Here is a 22,041-nt window from a genome sequence, read left to right on the forward strand (position 1 = left end):
CCCTTTCTGTTTTGTGTTTCTTTAAAACTTGACAAACACAAGGTTAAGAATAGGTTAGGCAATCCTCAGGATTTGTAAGAAGTGAGAGTGAAGTTGCTTTGACAGATATGAGACTATAGTTTTTAAGACACTGTGGTATTGCAATGAAACAAAATAGAAGAAATAGAGCCACTCATTTAGGAAATTTAATATTTGGCTGAGGTAGCATTGAAAGGATGAGCTGGGATGATTGATTATCCATGGATTAAAGACATGTATGAAAGGCCAATTTTTAAAAACTTTTATAGGAAAGATTTTTCAAAAAATATATTTTTATTGACTTTTTACAGAGAGGAAAGGAGAGGGATAGAGAGTTAGAAACATTGATGAGAGAGGAACATCGATCAGCTGCTTCCTGCACACCCCCAACCGGGGATGTGCCCGCAACCAAGGTACATGCCCTTGCTGGAATCGAACCTGGGACCTTTCAGTCCACAGACCGACGCTCTATCCACTGAGCCAAACTTGTTTTGGCTAAGAAAGATTTTTTTTAAAAATGAGACAATGCTTTCCTGCTTATAATGACAACGAATAAAGGAAGCCATACACCAAAGGAGATAGATCAGAATATATAGGGTATATTTACGGTTATGAGTACTTATATTAGTAACTATCATATTATTTTCCATACAAACAATTGTAAACCTACTTTTGTCCACAATGTATAAAGCAATACTATCTATCTATACTAATAAAAGAGAAGATGCAAATTGACCGTACCACAATGCCCACCAGCCAATCAGGAGTGGATATGCAAATAAAAACCAACAAAGATGGTGGGTTAATTTGCATACACAGGCACCGTGTGGCCATGGGTGGGATGCTTGCTTGCATCGTCACCATGGCAACAATGCAGGTATTCTGCATGGCCCCAGCCACACTGGGCAGCGTGGTAAGGCAGAAAGGCGGCTCCAGCCAGAGTGAAGACAGTGCCAGCAACCAGGGGAAGGAAGCATCATTCTTGCACAAATCATCATTCATTGTGTGTGTGTGTGTGTGTGTGTGTGTGTGTGTATAAAAGGCTAATATGCTAAGCGTCCGACCATCCAACCAACCGCTATGACATGCACTGACCACCAGGGGGCAGACTCTCAACGCATGAGCTGCTGTGGTGCACACTGGCCATTTACAGAGAAATGGCACCATGGATCTGATGCCCACAAAGCAATACTCGTTTTCCCCCAAGTGGGACAGAGGCCCTGCCATCACTCCACAGCGACATCCCACCAAATCACAATCCACATTGCTGAGACCCCATAGTGCAAAATGGAGCCCACAGCCCAGCCCAGCCCGGAAACGTGGCTGTGGGTGCCAGGTAATGACATCACATAGCAATGCCCAGCTTCCTCTCCCTAGTGACTTTCCTACTTGTAGTTTCTTTAGCCCAGGAACACAGATGGAAACATTTTATTGATACACTTTAACCAAATGTCCATTAAGTGTTTTCCTGTGCCTCATCTTATTTGTTCCTCACAGAAGTCCTGGAATAGGTAGATAGGAGACTTGGTGGAATCCTATTTTCTTTTCATTAGCTGGAAAATGGAGATTTAGAAAGCTTAGAAACTTGACCTGACTGAAAAGAAGTAATAAATGGTGGATCTTGAAAATGTCTTCAGGTTTTCTCACTGCGCAGAACATAGTCAAACTCTGCTGCAGTTAAATATTTTACCCTTTGTTCTTCCTGTGTGATCTACAATAATAATGTGCTTCATGTTGATGTTTACTGCTGTGTTTCTGACAATTACCTGGAAGAAAAGTTGAGGTGCTTCTCTGGGCTGAAAAAAGTTTAGCTAAGGTCTAATTAAGCAAATTTATTATAGAAAGCTCTCACTGGCACCAACCACACGCATGTGTTTCAATCTGTCATTGTCTATCATGAATTTGGTTGACACTTGTATTATAGGGAAAAGGCGAGTAGTGATATTAAAATATTTCTTAAAATATTTCTTCTAATTAATTTCCTTTCAATGTACATGGATTCGTGCACTGGGCCACTAGTAAATTAGTAAGAGAAAAAAGGGAGCAAAGATACAAGGTGAAGAGGAAACCTAAATGATAGAAATAAAAATTAAAACTGCATACCTATCAAAGTAACCAAAATTAAGCCTGCCAAGTGTTAAAAATTATGTAGAACAATTGGAATCTTTGAACTGTGTGGTAGATTGGACAGTCACTTTGGACAGCAACTTGGCAATGTCCTGCAAATTTCAAAGTGTGGATATCCTAGGACATTTCATTCTTAAGAGTATACCTTAGAGGAAATTTTACATGTGAAAAAGGCTATCTGAAACTTCTTACCAACACCATATGTGATAGTGGGGGGGGGGGGGGGGAAGAAGAAGAAACTTCAGCCTTCAGCTGTCAATCACAAAATTAAATTGTGGTGTAATAATCCAATGGAACTCTATATAACAGTAAAAGGAGCCTTATATATCAAAAATAAATTTTAAAAAGTATTAAGGAAAAACTGCAAGTTATATGAATAATTTTAAAATACAAACTTTTTAAATATGTAAGCTTAAAGTATATACGTATGTATGTCTAAATAATGGAATATATAGTGAAAATACAAATGGTGCATGAGAAAGATACACAGGACACTTGACGAGTGTAATGTTTACTTTTTTAAGCTAGGCGGTGGGTGGGTACATGATTATTTACTACTTTATTCACCTTTGTGTGCAAAATATTTAAATAATTCAAGTAGAATGTGACTCCCGTTCACAAAGTTGGTTCTAGTGGGTAAATCTTACTGCTTTCCTACAGTTTATAGGAACATTTTGGTAACTACTTATATATTTAATAAACGTTATGGAAGAAAGTATTTTCTTAGAGCAATGGTTCTTAAACTTCATTATGCAGGAGAATCACCTAATAGACTTATTAAAATACACACCGCTAGGCCCCCCTTTGAAATGATTTCAGTAGGTCAGAGGTAAGACCCAATAATTAGCATTTCCAAAAAGTTTCCACATCATGCTCTTGCTGTATAGTTCAGGCCCTTTACATTGATATTTCCACTTGTAGGGAATATCTAGGATAAGCAAATTCTTACAGACTAAAGGCAATGTTACCAGGTCTGGAGGATGGTGAGAATGAGTGATTATTGCTTAATGGTTACAGAATTTCTGATTTGACAGATTTGGAAATAGGTGGTGGGGTTAGTTGTACAACATTGTAAATATAATTAATGTCAATGAATTGTACATTTTTAAATGATTAAAATGGTAAAATGTTTTAATTTTTTTTACTACAATAATACACACACCCTGGGAATTGAGTTTTAAAAATCTTACAAAAGGAGTGGTTCATTGTTTTTTGGGGGGCACTTAGTATTGATGTGATTCAGAACTGTAACCAACAATGCATTTAGCCTTTAGATGTTTTAATGGCTATTTTCAAAAGATGTAACTGAGGAAACTCCTGTTACTATGATTTTTATAAAAGACTAACTATATCTTTAAAGTTGTATTTTTCTTATATTTTAGGCTGCTGGTCTTGGGCGTATGAAACCAAACACACTTGTCCTTGGATTTAAAAAAGATTGGTTGCAAGCAGATATGAGGGATGTGGATATGTATATAAATGTATTCCAGTAAGTATCCTTTTAATTCAATAACTTAGTTCAGAAAATGTTAATTTTGAAAGCTTTCACTGATTTTTGAAGCCTGTTTTTCATATAGTCTTTAGTAGCAGAAGCATAAGAATGAAAAGAATCACACTTATCTGCGTTTGTAATTGATCTATTAATGAAACATTTTGACTGATCTTTTGTCTTTATATAGACATGAACATTCATACACATATAGGGTGTCCAAAAAAATGTATACACACACTTTGAATAATTATAAAGGCAGTGTTTATTAAAAACACATTTTCTTTTCAAAACTGAACTATCAGCTAAAGTTTGTATAGATTTTTTGGGGGAAACCATACACACACACACACACACACACACTGAGTGGCCAGATTATTATGATCTCTGAACACATAATAATCTGGCCACTCAGTGTGTGTGTAATTAGAGGCCTGGTGCATGAATTCCTACATAGGTGGGGTTTGGCCAGCCTGGCCATGGGGACATGAGCAGTTGGCCGTTCTGCCTGCTGGTAGAGGGGACAATTTGCCTATTAGCCTTTTATTATATAGGACGTACACTGAGTGGCCAGGTTATTATGCGTTCAGAGATCATAATAATAATGCCACACACACAAACACGCATATAATTTGGCTTCCCATTTAAGTTAGTTTTTTCACATCCCTAGAGTTGTTGTTGTGCAGAGTTCCTGAATGTTGTCCGACCCATCCCCTTCTAAGTTATCCTAATATATACAAAGTCAGGGACCATCACAACTGAAACAGCAGGCTGCATGGGGCAACAAGACTGGCAGGGGGCTTAGTGAGGGACGACCAAACGACTGAACAGCAGGCTGCGTCAGGCAACCATTCCAGCAAAGGGGGATAGTTGGGGGCAACCAGGCCTGTGGGGTTGGGGTGTGCAGATGGGGGCGACCAGGCCAGCAGGGGGGGGCAGTTAGGGACGATCAGGAAGGCAGTCAAGCAGTTAAAAACCAGCGGTCCAGTGTTGTGAGAGTGATGTCCAACTGCCAGTTTAGGCCCGATTCTAAACCGGTAGTCGGACATCCCCCATAGGGTCCCAGATTGGAGAGGGTGCAGGCTGGGCTAAGGGATTCCCCCCCCTCGTGCACGAATTTCATGCACCAGGCCTGTAGTGTGATAATAATATCTGATGCTGAGGAAGGGATTTCATCACTAATATCAACCTCAGAAGTTAAATTTGTTTCCCACTCAAACTAATTTTGCAGTTAATTATTTGGTTCATCTATTAGGTTACTTTCTTTTAAAAAATATATATATATTTTATTGATTTTTTTACAGAGAGGAAGGGAGAGGGATAGAGAGTTAGAAACATCGACCAGCTGCCTCCCGCACACCCCCTACAGGGGATGTGCCCGCAACCAATGTACATGCCCTTGACCAGAATCAAACCTGGGACCTTTCAGTCTGCAGACCAACGCTCTATCCACTGAGCCAAACTGGTTTCGGCAGGTTACTTTTCTTTTTTGTTGTTATTTATCTTTTTTTTTTTTCTAACTTATTGTGGTGATATTGGTTAACATAATTATATAGGTTTCAGGTGCATAATTTTACAACACTGTATTGTGTTCATTATCCCAAGTCAAGTCTCCATCACCATTTATCCCCCCAGGCCATCTACTTCTTTCATCCCCCTCTCCTTAGCAATTACCACATTTTTGTCCATTAGTTTTGGTGTGTATTTTTTTTTTTTAATGTACTAATATGTTTTGCTTTTCCACCCCTTAAAGTATAAAGTTCAGAGTTTACTATTCATGTATAATGCTATTTCCAATTATCTTTATCAGGTGCCTAAGTTTTTATTTACATCACTTTGACTTCCCTGTTAGGGGCTTTCTAGTGTTCGGTTTTTTCTTTTGTTTTTTGTCTTTCTGATTTTACTCTGTTCATATTATTTATTTCCCTTACTGGAACTCCTCTTGTATCTATACATAAAGCTCATAATTATTTGCCTGTGTCACATAAGATAGATTTGTCTTCTCAGATGCCTTAAAACAATTTGAGAAAGTAGGCAGATCTCATACTTTACTTTAAAAATCTCTTTCTACTAATAATGTAGAGAATATGATGAAAAAAATAATAAAATACACAATGAATAAAGTTTCCCAAGTAATTGTTAAATTCTTTTTGTAAAAATGAAAGCTTTGCTGTTTTTTCACACATATGTAACTGCCCTTCGGCTTTGGGTTTATATTTTACTATTGTAGCTGCCCGGTGCACAAAATTTGTGCACATCAAAAGAGAATTAATTAGAGGAAATATTTTAATGTTGCTATTTGGCCTTTCTCTATAATAGAAGTGTCAGAGATGAAAGGAAATTAGTAAAATGTATATGAACGGAGGCAGCTTCACGTCCCCGGCTGGGGACACAGGCAGCTTTACCTCAGCACTGGGCGGGGACCATGCAGGTACTGCCACGTCCCAGGCCAGAGATGCACACAGGCAAACTGACATCAGCACTGGGGCTTGGGGGAGGACACACACACAGGCAGTGTCATATTAGTGCTGAGCAGCCTCCACCAATAGCTGCCTCTGCCGGGGGCCACCCCGGGGGCCATGCAGAGACCCTCCAAGTGATGGCAGTCCCCACCCCACTCCTGCTGTGCATGCCTCCTGCTGAGTGGTCAACACATTACGGTGTCCTGGCTAATTTGCATATTCCTCTATTATTATATAGGATTGTAAGCCAGAATTCTTCCTAGGGTAAGCTGGTTGCCCCTCAATGGAACAACCTAAGTTTTGCAATTTGGAGTTTTTTTTAGTAGATCTGAGGAGAACTTGAGTTGATGTGATTTATGGTATTAACAAAATTTATATAATTTTAAATCTGGTTTTAGAGTTGTGTACAAAGGTTTAATGTACCGTATTTTTCGGACCATAAGACGCACTTTTTCCCCCCCAGAAGTGGGGGGGAAAAGTCCCTGCGTCTTATGGTCCAAATATAGCCTACACATATACTTTTTAAAAAAAGTTTTTTTACTTGCCCGGCTCTGTGTGGTCTCTGTGTGCTTGCCCGGCTCTAAAATGGTTCTAAATGCTGCTGTTTACTTTACAGGGTTGATTATATGTGTTTATGACTGTGATGTTGGGTTTTAATGCACATAAAATATTTTAGGACACTATTTGTTTCAGAATCTTTTTTTCTTCATTTCCCTTCTCTAAAAACTGGTGCATCTTATGGTCCAGAGCGTTTTATGGTCCAAAAAATACGGTATATTATGTATGTATGGGATGCTCCCATTTGTGTTTAAAAAAAAAATCAAAACAACTTTTGAATACATGTCTGCAATGCATATAAAATCTTAGGAGTACTTTTTATAACTAGTTTTGTAAAAAATTTTAAATTATTTAAAAATACCGTTTCTCCTTTGAGAAACGATCCCTTCATTCTCTACAATCTGATCTAATTCTCAGTAATAAAATCCATTTTTGTCTTCATGTATTTCTCTTGACTTTAGGGATATAAGTTTAAATTAAATAATGGTTTGGCTCCATAAATTTAGCTTGTTTCTGATAGGATAAAAATAGTTACTGCTTTAAATAGCTGCTTTAGGTAGATTATCAATATTATAAAGATCTTTATGCAAATAGTTTTAGAAACATTACAGTAAAAGAGAAAGGAATGGTATTGTATTTGAAACTATCTTGGCTCATACTATGGTGAGCATATTAAAGAGTTTTAAGCATATTAAAGAATCAGACATTTAAAGCTGAAAGTAATTTTAAAAATCTTCAATTATTGCCTTCATTTTAGAGAGGAGGGACAATTTTTTTTTTCTTTTTCCTATTATAGTGATGCCTTTGACATACAATATGGAGTAGTGGTTATTCGCCTAAAAGAGGGTCTGGACATATCTCATCTTCAAGGACAAGGTAAATCTTTTTTGAAATAACTTTTTATTTTAAATATATAAATTACTTTGTTAGAAAAGTATGTCTTACAAGTCCTTCAATAATTTTAATATTATCTGTTGTGTTATGTACTTAGTTAATGGTATTTTAAGATCAGATCTGGTTTCAGCCAGTGTGGGTCAGCGATTGAGTCAACCCATGAACCAGGAAGTCATGGTTCGATGCCTGTCAGAGCAAATGCCTGGGTTGTGGACTTGATCTCCAGTAGGGGGTGTGCAGAATACAGCCAATTGATGATTCTTACCAGTGATATTTCTGTCTCTCCCACTCCCTTCATCTTTCAGAAATCAATAAAAATATATTTAAAAAACAAAAAAAAAAGGTTACATGTTTGGCTCCACTAAAGTTTATGCTTTTTCATTCATTCTACTAACTTGGATAATGGCTAGTGATTACAGAATAAAATTCAATCCAATCATCAGTTTAAGAGAAACAAACATTGGTAACTATTCTAAATTGGCCAAATTTGTAAAAATATCCTATATAATAAAGCCCTAATATGCAAATCGACCGAACAGCAGAACGACTGGTTGCTTGATGCACACTGACCACCAGGGGGCAGACACTCAATGCAGGAGCTGTCTCCTGGTGGTCAGTGTGCTCCCATTGGGGGAGCATTGCTCAGCTAGAAGCCAGGCTCACGGTTTGTGAGTGCAGTGGCAGCGCTAAGGACCCCTTGGGAGATGTCCCACTGTCGGCTTAGGCACACTCTTCCCTCCACCCCATCCCCCAGTGCACGATGCCATACACCGGGCCTCTAGTGTAATACATAAAATAGTTGGAGAAAAATAAAATGTCATCAAAGCCCTGGGATACTGGGGGGAGCTGGAGGACGGGCTAAATTGTTAGACATGTTCATGTTTATTTATGCAAGTCATGCTTTATATAAAGAGGCACATCAATAGTGAAAAACTAAACATTGTGATAAAGTTTACTCTGTCTCTGGAAAAGACCCTCAAAATCATTTTTAAATCATTTTGTTCTGAAATAATTATAGATACACAAGAAATTATAAAAAATATAGAGATGTCCTGTGTACCCTTCATTCATTTTCTCCCAATGGTAACATCTTACATATCTGCAGTTCTATACATGCACATATGTGTACTTTGTGCTATGTATCATGTATTTTGATTAATGTAACCAGCACCATAATCAAGATACAGAACTCCATCACCACAAAGATCTCCCTTGTTCTACCCCTAAACAGCTTTCACCATACTCTTCCTCTCTCCCCATCCTTAAACTTTGACACTCACCAATTTCTTCTCCAACAATATAATTTTCAAATCATTTAAAACTTCAGTCCGCAGGCCGACGCTCTATCCACTGAGCCAAACCGGTCTCAGCACCAACCATTTTTTAAAAAGTGAAAATTGAAACCAGTTATGGTATAATATTAGCTTTTGCAAACTTTTAAAAAACCATGGAAAATTCCATAGCCTCTAATGACTTAAAAATATATTAAATGCTTAAGAAAAGTTGCATACCTAATATTTTACCATTATTAGTTGATTAACCAAATCATCCAAATTGGCTAAAGCCTAAATAGCTGAAAGATATATAATGAACTTTTGTCATCTGTTCATAACCATAATTTAAACTGTTTTATTCTTCCCACTCCCTTCACCATTTTAAGGATATTGTGCATTCCAGAAATGAATACTTTAAGATCTTTATCCATATAACACAAAAGTATAGCTTGCTGAAAATGCACTTTCTTACTCTAGAGTAGGCCTTGCAAAATACTATTTTATTTATTGATTTTTTTTACAGAGAGGAGAGGGATAAAGAGTTAGAAACATGGATGAGAGAGAAACATCGATTAGCTGCCTCCTGCACACCCCCCACTGGAGATATGTCCGCAACTGAAGTACACGTCCTTGACCGGAATCGAATCCGGGACCCTTCAGTCTGCAGGATGACGCTCTAGTCACTGGTTTTGGCCAAAATACTATTTTGATTCTCACTTGCTCAGAGTAATTTAGGTTTAGGGTATCTATTAACTCTGCATAATTATTTGTAGTGTTCCCTTTCATTAAAAAAATATCAGTTTAGCCAATAAATTACATAATTGTATAGTTTACTGAGATTTTGAATATGATTGGAACTTGGGAGTATTTTTATGTGTTTACCATCATGAAAATTGTCTCGAAATTCTTTTTTTTTTTTTTTAATATATTTTTATTGATTTTATACAGAGAGGAAGGGAGAGAGAGAGAGTTAGAAACATCGGTGAGAGAGAGTCATCGATCAGCTGCCTCTTGCACACCCCCTACTGGGGATGTGCCCGCAACCAAAGTACATGCCCTTGACCAGAATCGAACCCGGGACCCTTCAGTCCCCAAGCCGATGCTCTATCCATTGAGACAAACCGGTCCTGGCTCGAAATTCTTGTTATTCATCAGTAGGATTTGAAGACAGGGGTTTGATTTAGCACAAGGATTAAAGAACAGTCATATCTGCTTTACAAATCCCAGCTTTTTTGTCAAAGTAGTTTTGTAGTCTGGGCAAATGTATTGACATCCAAGCCTCAGTTTCCTCATCTGTTAAAATATAATTACTTCATAGGGTTGTTGTGAAGATTAAAAAGGAGATAAGGCTTGTGAAGCTTTTAGCAGTGCCTGCATGGAAGCTCACATAGTTTCTATTGTTATTTCTCTTAATGCAAAAATCAGTGATGAGGATTATGGACAGATGATCCAATTCATATTATGTTTGTCTTCATGATAAATATTTTTATGGTGCAAGTTAAATGTTTCCTAACTCTTCCCCTCCCCCCCCCCCAAAAAAAAACCAGAAAATGAAGAAATGGCGCTTTTACCATGAGTTTGGGAAAGGACTATTTCCTCGTTTTGCTTTGTAGTTATGGGTGTAATTTTTCAGTGTTGTCTGTCACCTTACATATATATGAACATCTGTCACATTTTACATTTTTTATATGTGTAAATGACTTTAAGAGTAGAGTTGATTCACATTTCATACATCATTCTTTTGTCTACCAGATTCTTGTGTTTCATGAATCTCATTCATTACTGATTCCCCAGCACCTTATTCAGATGTCTGACACTTAGTTGTGGCTCAAGATATTGAAGTGAAGTCTTTTCAAAACAGTTAGCACATTTGTTTACATCAGAAATCATTTATTATAAACTTATTTTATAATGAACTTTGCTTGAAATGGTCATTCAATTGATATTATACCATGATGTTTTCCTTAATAGTTAAAATAAGGTTAGATAATATTTTAAACACTTTCATATCTACAGAAGAATTACTGTCATCACAAGAGAAATCTCCTGGCGTCAAGGATGTGGTACTAAGCATGGAGTATAGTAAGAAATCAGATTTAGATACTTCCAAACCATCTAGTGAAAAAACCATTACACATAAAGGTAATTTTTATTCAAACAAGAGATTTCATTAATGGTCATGTTTTAATTTGGGGAGAAATGGGTTTATTATATAACATACTTAATAAGGTAACCTGTCCTCAAATTTTTACTTTTCATTTCTAGTTGCTCAAAATTTATGGCTTTCAAAACTATCTACAAAATAATTAATTTTTAAGATATTAAAGTGGATCACAGAACAAAAACTATACCAATTAATTATCTAGTAATATTTTCTTATATGTTTTTATTTATACTTGTTTCAAAGAAAACATTTTAATTTGAAGCTTTGGTTAAATCTGAACTGGTAAAGAAACATAATTTTAAAGTGATGTACCTATTACAAGCACATGATAATATTGAAAGAAATTAAGTTTATATAATTAACCTTTTTTATTCTTTTTAGTAAATCAAGGTATTTAAATGCCAGGGTTTTTATTTATGTGCTGAGATATTCAGAATATTCTACTTTTGCATCTGAAGTTTAGGTAAAACAATGAAAAAAAAATCAAGTGCAATTTTCTTAATTTAGTCTTTCTGAAGAAACAAGCTATTTGTATTTGGGTGCTACACTATTCAGCCAAAATTACAGACATAATACCACTGGTATCTCATGTGATCTTAGCCACAAAGTGATTTCCAGGTTTCTTGAGACTTTCAGATAACTTCATCCACAAATCTATATGTCATGTTTATGAGAAGGAAAGAGAGATGACTTCCAAATCGTACTCTCCCACCCTCACTCTCCTACCTCTGTTTAGTTTAGTATCTCCATCTGTCCTATTCCCAATTGACATGCAACAAGAAAAATCTGCACTGTAAATCATCAAACCATATTACATTTTTATTTCTGTAAAATAATTGTCATTCTTTGTCAGGAATTCCTATCTCAGAAAATTGATCATTTTTAGATTATTTACAAGCATCAATGTTGCTTTTTATTTCTTTCTTCATTTATCTGTTTGCTTAGGGTAATGGTAGTTGACAGCTTAGTTGAGGCCCATTGTTCCTTTCAGTTCTTTGCTGGCTTGATTATATTTTTTTCTGTTTCATCTCAAAACTCTATAAAACTGATTATGACAGCACTCTTCTTATGTTTCTGCATTTATGTTTAGTTTAGGTATTCGGTCTTTCATTTCCTCTTACTTTTCATTTGTCCTTTTCTCTTGCCTAAAACAAATCCTTTCCTTTACAGAATCTGCTAGAAATCAATAGATAAAACTATGATGGAAGGGGAAGAAGTAATATTTATCAAGCATCTACTTAGTGCCTTCCACAATTTAGTAGATATTACCCATACATTAGTTCATTAATGTGTGTCATAATCTTATAATCATTATTTTTATGAAGTAGGACACTGGGTTAGTATATTTCTATTTGTTATAAAAATTTAAATAATTTTAATTTAGTTTAAATCAAAGTGTCAATATTTCCTTGAAATTTCTCAGCTCTTTGAAATCAATACAGAATGTCCAAAGTTATATTTATAAATGTTTTTTTCTTCAAAGACAGATAATATTAAATATCTATAGGAACAATATTTAATATTAAAAAATTAAAATATTTGAAATGTTTCCTGTTTCATAACAGGCGTAATAAATTAGCATTCAAAAATAGCGTGATTATTTTTCTGTTTTGCCAATTTTTTCAAAATTAGCATAGAAATCATAGAAAAGTTTATACAGTTTTAAAAGTTTGGAATTAAGAAAATTCTGATATGGTTATTAAATATAGATATTTGATATTTCTGCCTTGATTATTGAGTATTCAAAAGAACAAAAAAGCACCCTTTTATTTTGTGCTAAGCACTGACTTAAGTGCATTGTTTGCAATATAATAACATTAAGAGGTAGATACTGTTCATCCTCTTTATTACTGAGGAAAGTGAGGGGTTAAGTCACAGCCAGGAAAGGGGTCAGTAGTGATATTAGAATACTGGGAGTCTGGCTCAAGAGCCCACTGCAGTGTACTCTTTCCTGTCCAGGCTGGAAGTTTTATATGTTATATGCCTTAAACAAATACTGCAAGCTTACATTTGAGTGAGTGAGTGAGAGAGAGAGAGAGATTAGAAAAACTGTTAACTCTAGGAAGACATTTATAGGTATTTAAATAGACATGTATATGAAGACATAGCTGTATATGCATATATACAATTTTATGTAATGGAAAAAAACCACTCCTATGTAACCTGGCATTTTATATAAACCAAGAGACTCTGACTGATCAAATTTCTTAATATTTCCAGTGGCAAATGATTTGTACAAACACCAAATATCCCTTAAGTGTTTCTAAAATTACTTTTCAGTCATTTGCATAATGATTAAAGTTTATGTGTTATCTGGAACGTCAATTTTTTAATGTCATATTTCTCCTCTATTAGCCATAGTTCGACATCTTGTCACCTGATTTCAGATATGAAAGTTTAAAAAAGTTTAAAAATTCTACTAAAGTTTTGGTCAGTTGTAGAGGAATACAATTTTAGGGGTGAGTGTTAATCAGTAGCCCCCGTTGGAGAGGTCTAAAATGTTTGCTTTTTTAAATCCTGAACACACAGTGCAGAAAATATTGATCTTCAGTCTTGATTATTTTTCAGACTGTTTCTTCATACTATGTTTTATTTATAAATATGCTCTATTTACATTTCATTATTTTATTAATATAAAGGCGATTAACTTATATTTTGTGTTTTTTAAACATAATCTAGATGAGGAAGAGGATGGCAAGACTCCAACTCAACCACTGTTGAAAAAAGGCAGGCATTTTTCATCATTTTATTTTAATCCCTTTTTCATACTAGTAATTCTTTATCTCCAACCTTATAATTTTTTTTATCTTAGTTTTTATTTTCATGGTGAGGTGATGTTACAGTTATTTATTAAATGCAGATTAGAAAAATCATCATTAGTCTAATTAAAGAGTTAAATCACCCCAGGAAAAGGTGATTTATCAAATACTAATTCTTTTAAGTCATCATAGCATTTCTTAAATATTCAAATTCTGAAAGTCAGTATTAATTTTTTAATTTTAACTGCATGGTTTAGACGATAAGTAGAGACACTGAAATAGGTTTATTTACAGTGTCACTGCATTCTTTACCATCAGTGGTACCCAGCCAAGTCCTTAATTTTGATACTAATATATTTTTCATTTCAAAAACTACAATATTTCTCACAGTCCTGCTGCGTTTGGGAGATACACAGTCATGTCAACGTACATGAATTTTATGAGAAGGAGATAGAGGTGAGAGTTATGGAGCAGTGTGGTTTGGTAGCCATATTACTTCATCATGCAAATCATTCGTCATGTTTGCATACATCGTGGCAGCATGAAAAGTGAATGATAGGCATTCTGCAAAAGTCATCAGATTTCCTCCTATGGATTTCTGCTTTAAAAATTTGGTCTAGGAGTTTCATAATAGTCATTTGCTTACTCACAGAGCCAATGTTGATTTCTTTTTTTTAATTTACTGGGAATATATATGGGAACTCCCTTTGTACCGTATATTGCTCTTTCCACTTGTAACATATGGGTACCCTTCCAGGGAGTTCCCACCATCTTTCTGTGGTTCAAAGAAAGATGTGATGTTTATGTGGCTTTATAATTGGGTATTGCATATTAAGAGGAAAATGTTAGATAAAAAGAGAGTTTTTCCTTAGACTAAGGTTTCGCTGTGATAATTGTAAGATTGTACTGGTATGTCTTCCACTTCCGTCTTTCATATTATTTCAATTTTTTTTTGAGTTTTAAATTATTTAGTAACTAGATTACAAAAGAAGTATATTCATAGAAAAAGCATAAATTTAATTTGTCCAGTTAGCCTAAAACATCTCTTCAAAAATCAAAATCCAGCAGTTAGTTATAATTTCCTTGATTGATATTTATGATTCTCTTTCATTCAGAATGCTGCAAAATACTGGAAATTAGGCAAGATGGTCTGAATGAGTTTAATTGTTGGGAAGATGTGTTTATCTTTAGCCATCTTAAACGTATGTTTAAATTATAAACAATTGAAAGCTTATGATTGATACCATATACTACTACCTTCAAAATAAACATTTGAATATGTGAAAGTTAGGAAACTAAAGGAATTCAGCAAAAGGGACTTTAATATTTAGCCCCCTTACATCTTTTTCTGCTTAATTCTTTAGAATCCAAAGGCCCTGCTGTGCCTTTAAATGTAGCTGACCAAAAGCTTCTTGAAGCTAGTACACAATTTCAGAAAAAACAAGGAAAGAATACTATTGATGTCTGGTGGCTTTTTGATGATGGAGGTAAGGTTATTAATACACTTTTTTTTTAACAGTTTTAAATTTACTGACGTTGTGGGAATAGTACTAAAAATCGGCATGTATTCCTCACTCATAGACCACATTTCAGTTTAGACAACATTCTCAAAAGCAACAGGATTAATTTCAGAATCAGGTGTTGCATTTAGTTGTCATATCTCTTCATTGTCCTTCAATTTGGGAGTTGCTAGGTCTTTCTTTGAGCTTCATGACCTTAATATTTAAAAAAGTATTACAGACCAAATATTTTGTAGAACATCACTTAATTTGGAGTGCTATTTGATGTTTCACCATAATTCAAGTTATGTATTTTTAGTAGAAAAATATCACAAGTGATGCTGTGCTCTTCTGTCTATATCTCATCAGGTGGCACATGATGTTGCTTTGTCTCATCACTGGTGAAGTTAGCTTTGACTCTGGAGTAAGGTGGTTTCCACCAGGGTTATACACTGAAGAGTTACTGTTTTCCCCTTTTATAATTACAGGTATTTGGGGGATGAAGAGTTACTTTGAGACTATGTAAATATACCATTGTTACTGCAACTTTTACCACCATCTTTAGCATCCATTGATATTTCTGCCTGAATTTATTGTTGTGGTGTGTTTGTGGTTGCCAGATGATAATTTTCCAGTCCTATTATTTCCTACCATGGATTCCTATTTTATTCAGTGGGATATAATTTGTCATTCTCATTATTTATTTTGATATTCAAATTGTCCCAGATTTCCTGTTTAGTCTGACTGCTATGTCCATGTGGCATGTCCCAACCACTCTTTGTTTTCTAATTCAGTAATAAGTTCCAGGCTCAGTTTTGTACTTCCCTACAGCATCCATTGAACCACTCTTTATCTAAGGAGCCCTGATTTCTTTTAGTGGAGAGTGGTATTGAGGAACAAAAAACGGGGTATTAGATGTACTCGTTGGTACAGTGTTTCCCCAAAAATAAGACATCCTCCGAAAATAAGACCTAGCGCATGGAAAGATAAGACATCTCCTGAAAATAAGACCTAGCGCAACTTTGGGAGAAAAAATTAATATAAGACACGGTCTTATTTTCAGGGAAACAGGGTATTAGGGTATCACTGCTCCCAGGCCCTCTCAGTGCATAGATCTACACTACTAAAAGAGTAAGATGCAAATTGACCATACCAAAATGGCACTCACCAGCCAATCAGAAGTGAGTATGCAGATTAACCCAATAAAGATGGCAGGTTAATTTGCATACACAGGCCCCCAGCTGCTTCAGGTCTCTGGGCAGCATGGGAAGGCTGAAAGGCGGCTCTGGGCTAGAGCAAAGGCGGTGCTAGCAGCTAGGGGAAGGAAGGCCCATTCTTGCACGAATCTTCATGCATCGGGCCTCTCGTACACATGTAAGTGCTGTAGGTGTACTTATAGGCTGAAAACTAATTCCAGCCCAACACTGCAGGGTTCAATCCAGCTTCTCTGTTTTTCATTTTAATGAGAAATGTTGCTCCCAAAATATTCTCATTCCTCCCTCTTCTTGTATGGGACTAATCTCCCAACTCTGCCAGGCCACAATCCCATTTCACTGACTTCCTCTCATGGGCTCTGACTCCACTGGGTCTCCCTCCTAGTTCAGCCCCACCTATGGCCTTATGACTGAATCAAGAAAGGACAGAAAGAAAATTTTAGTTTTACAGAGTTGTTGAACACATGTTTTTAGAGACTAAATTGAATTAAAAGTTTTTAATTAAGAAATTAGCACTTAGTATATGATTTATTATATTTTTATGATTTAGGTTTGACCTTATTGATACCTTACCTTCTGACTACCAAGAAAAAGTGGAAAGACTGTAAGATCAGAGTATTCATTGGTGGGAAAATAAACAGAATAGACCATGACCGGAGAGCGTAAGTCTACTTTAAATTGAAGGGCATTTATCTAGCAATACTTTATTATTACTACATAGATTTGGTAGAATAATCCATAGGCAATCCATAAAATGTCAGTTATGTTGTTTTGTTCTCCATCTTTAATTTTAATTAAGTCTTTAAGTTGTAGATTGTTTTACTTATATGTAATATTTTTTAAAATATTGGCATTTTAGAAAGTATTAATATTTATGGCATTAAAGTGTTAAGCAACTCTTTTTTTAAAATCGGGGGAGAGTGTACAGCCATTGTCATCCACTCCCTGTCCTTGTTGTCACAGTTCTGGTTCTGGTTTCAGTGCTTCTCTAAGTGCCTATAGTGTCTCTGTTTGCATATATTTTGCACATTGCTCCCAATTTCAGGTTTGGAAAGCAGAGCTTGATCCCATGATTCCTCTGCCCAAATATAACTTTTTCTCTGTAACTTACCATATAAGGTCTATGCTGAAGGTGGCAATCAAAGTCCTTATAGCCTATCCTCCTATTCCCTATTGTTATCTCCTGGTCCCCCATTTATGCCTTATACTTCAATTTACATTTCTGTGCCTGCCTTAAAAATGCAGATGATTTCAGACTTTCACTCCTTTGCCTACTCTCATCTCTCTACTATTAATAGCTTTGTACTTCTTGGTTAAAATACTTCATCCTTTAAAGTTCAGGACAATTACCATCTTCTTCGTTACACCTTCCCTAATTTTCTCACTTGTCCCCCACTAGCTGTCACATTTCCTTCCTGAATCACAATATACTTGATAACACTCATCACATTCTGGGCTTCTGTTATGTTTACTTTATACTAGAATTCAATTAGGTTTTTATTCATTTCAAATAGTGAATTATGCAAGTAGTAGTAGAAATAACTTAAAAGTTAAACCTGTCTCTCATCTGTTTTGTTCATTGCTTTTCCTGTTTGTATGTTTGTTTCAACTTTTCTATTGTTGCCACCAAGGCTTCATTGCCAGCTCTGCCTCCAAAAATATATTTACTGAAAAGTCAGAGGCTGTTGGAGCTCATATTCCATGCCTGTCCAAGCCTACCTCCCATACCTCCCAAAAAATGTGAGCTTAATCTACTCTAAGTTATAACTTCAGTTTGGTCTAAAAAGTCATATTTAGACCTTTTGAGATGGTGGCATTCGCCACGGATGGAAGAATAATCCAAAAATAATTAAACAAGTAACTAGTTTTTATTGAAATCCTATACTTAATATAATTCCACTAAAATTAACTTAAAAAATACTAGTTGTATTCAAATTTCATTATTAACATCTTCCACTGTCCATTATGGATGAGATTTAGAAAAAGTAAAATAACAGAAGTCTTCTCAGGCATTTTTTACATCTACTTTGTGAATGTACAATGGAAATTAATTAAGATGGACTTGTTTTCCATGTGATAAATATTTTTTCTCTAAATCATGCTTTTCAGATACACAGATTCAGCTCTAAATAGAATAGAAATATCTATATACAGCCTTCATGTGTCTAAGTGCTATTTGTTTTTGTTTTAGGATGGCTACTTTGCTTAGCAAATTCCGGATAGACTTCTCTGATATAATGGTCCTAGGAGATATTAATACTAAACCAAAGAAAGAAAAGTAAGTTATTGAATAAATTACTTTGTACAAATTTCTAATACTTTTAGATAACCTACTCAGTCACTCTAATAACAGATAATTCAACTTAAACTAATAAATGGCCTTTTGGTCTCCTGTTACATGTGAAATCAACTTTTTAAATTTAGCACTGAAAGTTGGCATGCTTATAGCAGATTTCAAAGTAAGTCTAAAGGCCTTCAATTTTCAGCGAATTCAATTACCGCTTTATAAAAAATTTCTGAAAATCATTAATACCACAGAAATTCCACATGGTTCTTTAAATTTCCATTGTTGGTGCCCACATTCATTATGACCTCTCAGTCCTTATTCCACGTAAGAAATTAGTCACACTGTTTTGTTTTATTACTAAAATAGAAAAGTCTAAGAATTTGCCTATAATAATTGCATTTGCAATTCTCAAGAAGTAAAAGATTTGTGGAATAGTGTATCTGAAATAATTGTGGTTGTTATCATGATATGTATATTACTGGGCAGAATTTTAATAATTCTGTGTTGAGTAAATGATGAAGCTGGTGTAAAAATCCATTTTAAACAAAAAAAAAAAAAAATAGTAAGATTATACTGTGTAAGGTTGTAATCAGGGAGAGGTTTCCTGTTATAAAACAACTAGAGGCCTGATGCACGAAATTCGTATACTTTGGGGGTAGGGGGATTCTCAGCCCATTCTGTGCCCTCTCAATCCAGGAGCCCTTGGTGGATGTCCAACTGATGGCTGAGGCCCGCTCCCCACGGGAGAGGCTCCTGCCACCACTGCTGCACTTGCCAGCAGTGAGCCCAGCTCAGGACCTTTTGCTGAGCAGCATTCCCCAAGGGAGTGCACTGATCACCAGGGGCAGCTCCTACATTGAGTGTCTGCCCCCTGGTGGTCAGTGCATGCCATAGTGACCAGTCGTTCCACTGCTTGGTTGATTTGCATATTAGCCTTTTATTATATAGGATAAGAACCAGGTGCTTTGTATGAGACATACTTGAAAAGAGTGTTCAAGGATTCAATTCCAATGTGGGTGTGGAGGCTTCCCACACCAAACAATTCTCAGACAGAAGCAGAGTATCGAGAATTCAACTCAATTAGGACACCATCTACCCAACGATAGAATCAAATTACACAGGTAAAGGGCTCAGCCTCAAAAAACTGCCCTCCAGTTAATTTTTTTTATTTTTAAAATGTGTTTTTATTAATTTCAGAAAAGATGGGAGAGGGAGAAAGAGAAACATCAATGATGAGAGAGAATCATTGATCAGCTACTCCTGCACTCCCCACACTGGGGATTGAGCCCATAACCCAGGGGCATATGCCATGATCAGGAACTGAACCATAATTCCTAGTTCATAGGTCAAAATTCAACCACTGAGCCAGCTAGGCTGTCCTCTACATTAGATTCCAGCCACAAGCACAAGTTGTTACCTATACATCTGACAGACTAGCTATAAATCAGAGATTCACGTGACTTCCCTTTCCAATTTCAGTTTGCTAGAATGGCTCACAGAACTCAAGAAAACCCATTTACTCATTAGATTACTGATTTATTACAAAGGATACAAATTAACAATCAAATTGAGTGAGGTCCCCAACATAGGAGCTTCTGGCCTTGTGGAGCTTGGGGCTTAGCAGGGTGGCACCTGGAAGCATTCTGGTCTCCAAAAAGGAGAGAAAAGGACCCAGGAGCTGTTCTCTCAGTTTTTCTGAAGCTTCATTACTTAGTCATGATTGAGTTATTGGTCATTAGCTATTATTCTCAATCTCCAGCACTTTCCTTTTTGGGGGACATTGCAGGTTTGTGGGGAGACAACTGAAAGATCCAAACCTCTAATCACAAGGTGGGTTCTCCTGGCAACCAGCACCACCCTTAGGTTGGGTCCAAAAGTAGAGGATTAGGATGCTGGTCATGTTCTTTTAATGTCTTTTGTCCTATTACGTATTTTTGGATTTAGAAATTAATTCTTCATCTACTTAAATGTTTAGTATCTACTCTTTCCTCCCTTCTAAATGTTCTTTTCTTATACTGCTTTTATGTAGTGGTATTTGAACTGGAAAAGAGAAAGCCTTTGAGTATTTTGAGTAAAGGAATAACACAATTTGACTTATTGCTCAAAGGGATCATTCTGGCACTGTGGTGAAAACTTACTTTGATTGGGATGGGGGCTTGGACAGAGGAGCAGGGATAGATATGAGATCAGAGTAGAGGAGAGCACAATAGCTGGAAAACAATAACTGCTTAAGTTATTTTATGTTTCAAGATTTTACTGTTAAGTAATTCAAAATAAGGTTATCAGTATTTTTTCTATTGTTTTTAAGTATTATAGCTTTTGATGAAATGATTGAGCCATACAGACTTCATGAAGATGATAAAGAACAAGATATTGCAGATAAAATGAAAGAAGATGAACCATGGCGAATAACAGATAATGAACTTGAACTTTATAAGACCAAGGTATTCCTTTTTTTTCCTGCTTACTTTTCATTAACCTTCCATGTGATTGTAAAAAAATATTTAATTCATAAAAGTATAATAAGTATCAAGAACTGCAATTTGTTACAGAAGGAACCAGTTGTATAAATTAAATATATTTTATTTATTTATTTATTTTTAAATATATTTTATTGATTTCTTACAGAGAGGAAGGGAGAGGGATGGAGAGCTAGAAACATTGATGAGAGAGAAACATCGACCAGCTGCCCCTTGCATACCCCCTACCAGGGATGTGCCCGCAACCAATGTACATGCCCTTGACTGGAATCGAACCTGGGACCTTTCAGTCCACAGACCAACGCTCTACCACTGAGCCAAACCAGTTTTGGCTAAATTAAATATACTTTAATTTGCATTTATATGTGGGCATTGTAAAGAATAATTTTGGAACTGATTTTTATTATACCAAAATTGGTTTTGGTTTCTTTTTTGTCTACTTAGTTTTATGAACCGTAATAGGTTCCAATTTTCAAATGGTCTAGGAATGACTTTGTCTTGTTTCATTTCAGACATACCGGCAGATTAGGTTAAATGAATTATTAAAGGAACATTCAAGCACAGCTAGTATCATTGTCATGTAAGTAATACTTGCACTAAGATTTTCTTAGGTATTAATTTTTATGATAATGCAATTAGGGTTAATTTCTATACAAGTACATTTCCATTTAACATCTATAATGACCTAGTAGTTATAAGGAGGATAAACAAACTTTTTAAAATATACCTTGCTCTAAGCATTTGAGAAGAAATTAAAATAGGAAAGAAAAATCTTAAACTTATATAAATCTAAGTAATTTTTTTATTATTGTATAT

The 22,041-nt window shown here is 35.6% G+C and overlaps 1 protein-coding gene across 9 annotated transcripts in view; it reads left to right on the forward strand.

The window, feature by feature from the left end:
* The window catches only part of SLC12A2 (solute carrier family 12 member 2), an 85,708-nt gene that overhangs the window by 60,394 nt on the left and 3,273 nt on the right, over positions 1 to 22,041 (forward strand). For 2 of the 9 annotated variants that reach the window (XM_045571121.1, XM_036408920.2), the window contains 9 exons: positions 3,528 to 3,634; positions 7,451 to 7,530; positions 10,839 to 10,964; positions 13,666 to 13,713; positions 15,110 to 15,232; positions 17,009 to 17,120; positions 18,650 to 18,736; positions 21,054 to 21,189; positions 21,738 to 21,805. In XM_045571121.1, the coding sequence (XP_045427077.1) occupies positions 3,528 to 3,634; positions 7,451 to 7,530; positions 10,839 to 10,964; positions 13,666 to 13,713; positions 15,110 to 15,232; positions 17,009 to 17,120; positions 18,650 to 18,736; positions 21,054 to 21,189; positions 21,738 to 21,805 (887 nt within the window). Of the gene's footprint in view, positions 1 to 3,527; positions 3,635 to 7,450; positions 7,531 to 10,838; positions 10,965 to 12,156; positions 12,323 to 13,665; positions 13,714 to 15,109; positions 15,233 to 17,008; positions 17,121 to 18,649; positions 18,737 to 21,053; positions 21,190 to 21,737; positions 21,806 to 22,041 lie in introns of those variants that run through there. The other 7 variants (XM_036408921.2, XM_036408923.2, XM_045571120.1 and 4 more) reach the window with 7 other exon arrangements.

Source organism: Pipistrellus kuhlii, unplaced genomic scaffold, assembly GCF_014108245.1.
Source record: "Pipistrellus kuhlii isolate mPipKuh1 unplaced genomic scaffold, mPipKuh1.p scaffold_m20_p_4, whole genome shotgun sequence".
In the NCBI taxonomy this organism is placed as follows: domain Eukaryota; kingdom Metazoa; phylum Chordata; class Mammalia; order Chiroptera; family Vespertilionidae; genus Pipistrellus; species Pipistrellus kuhlii.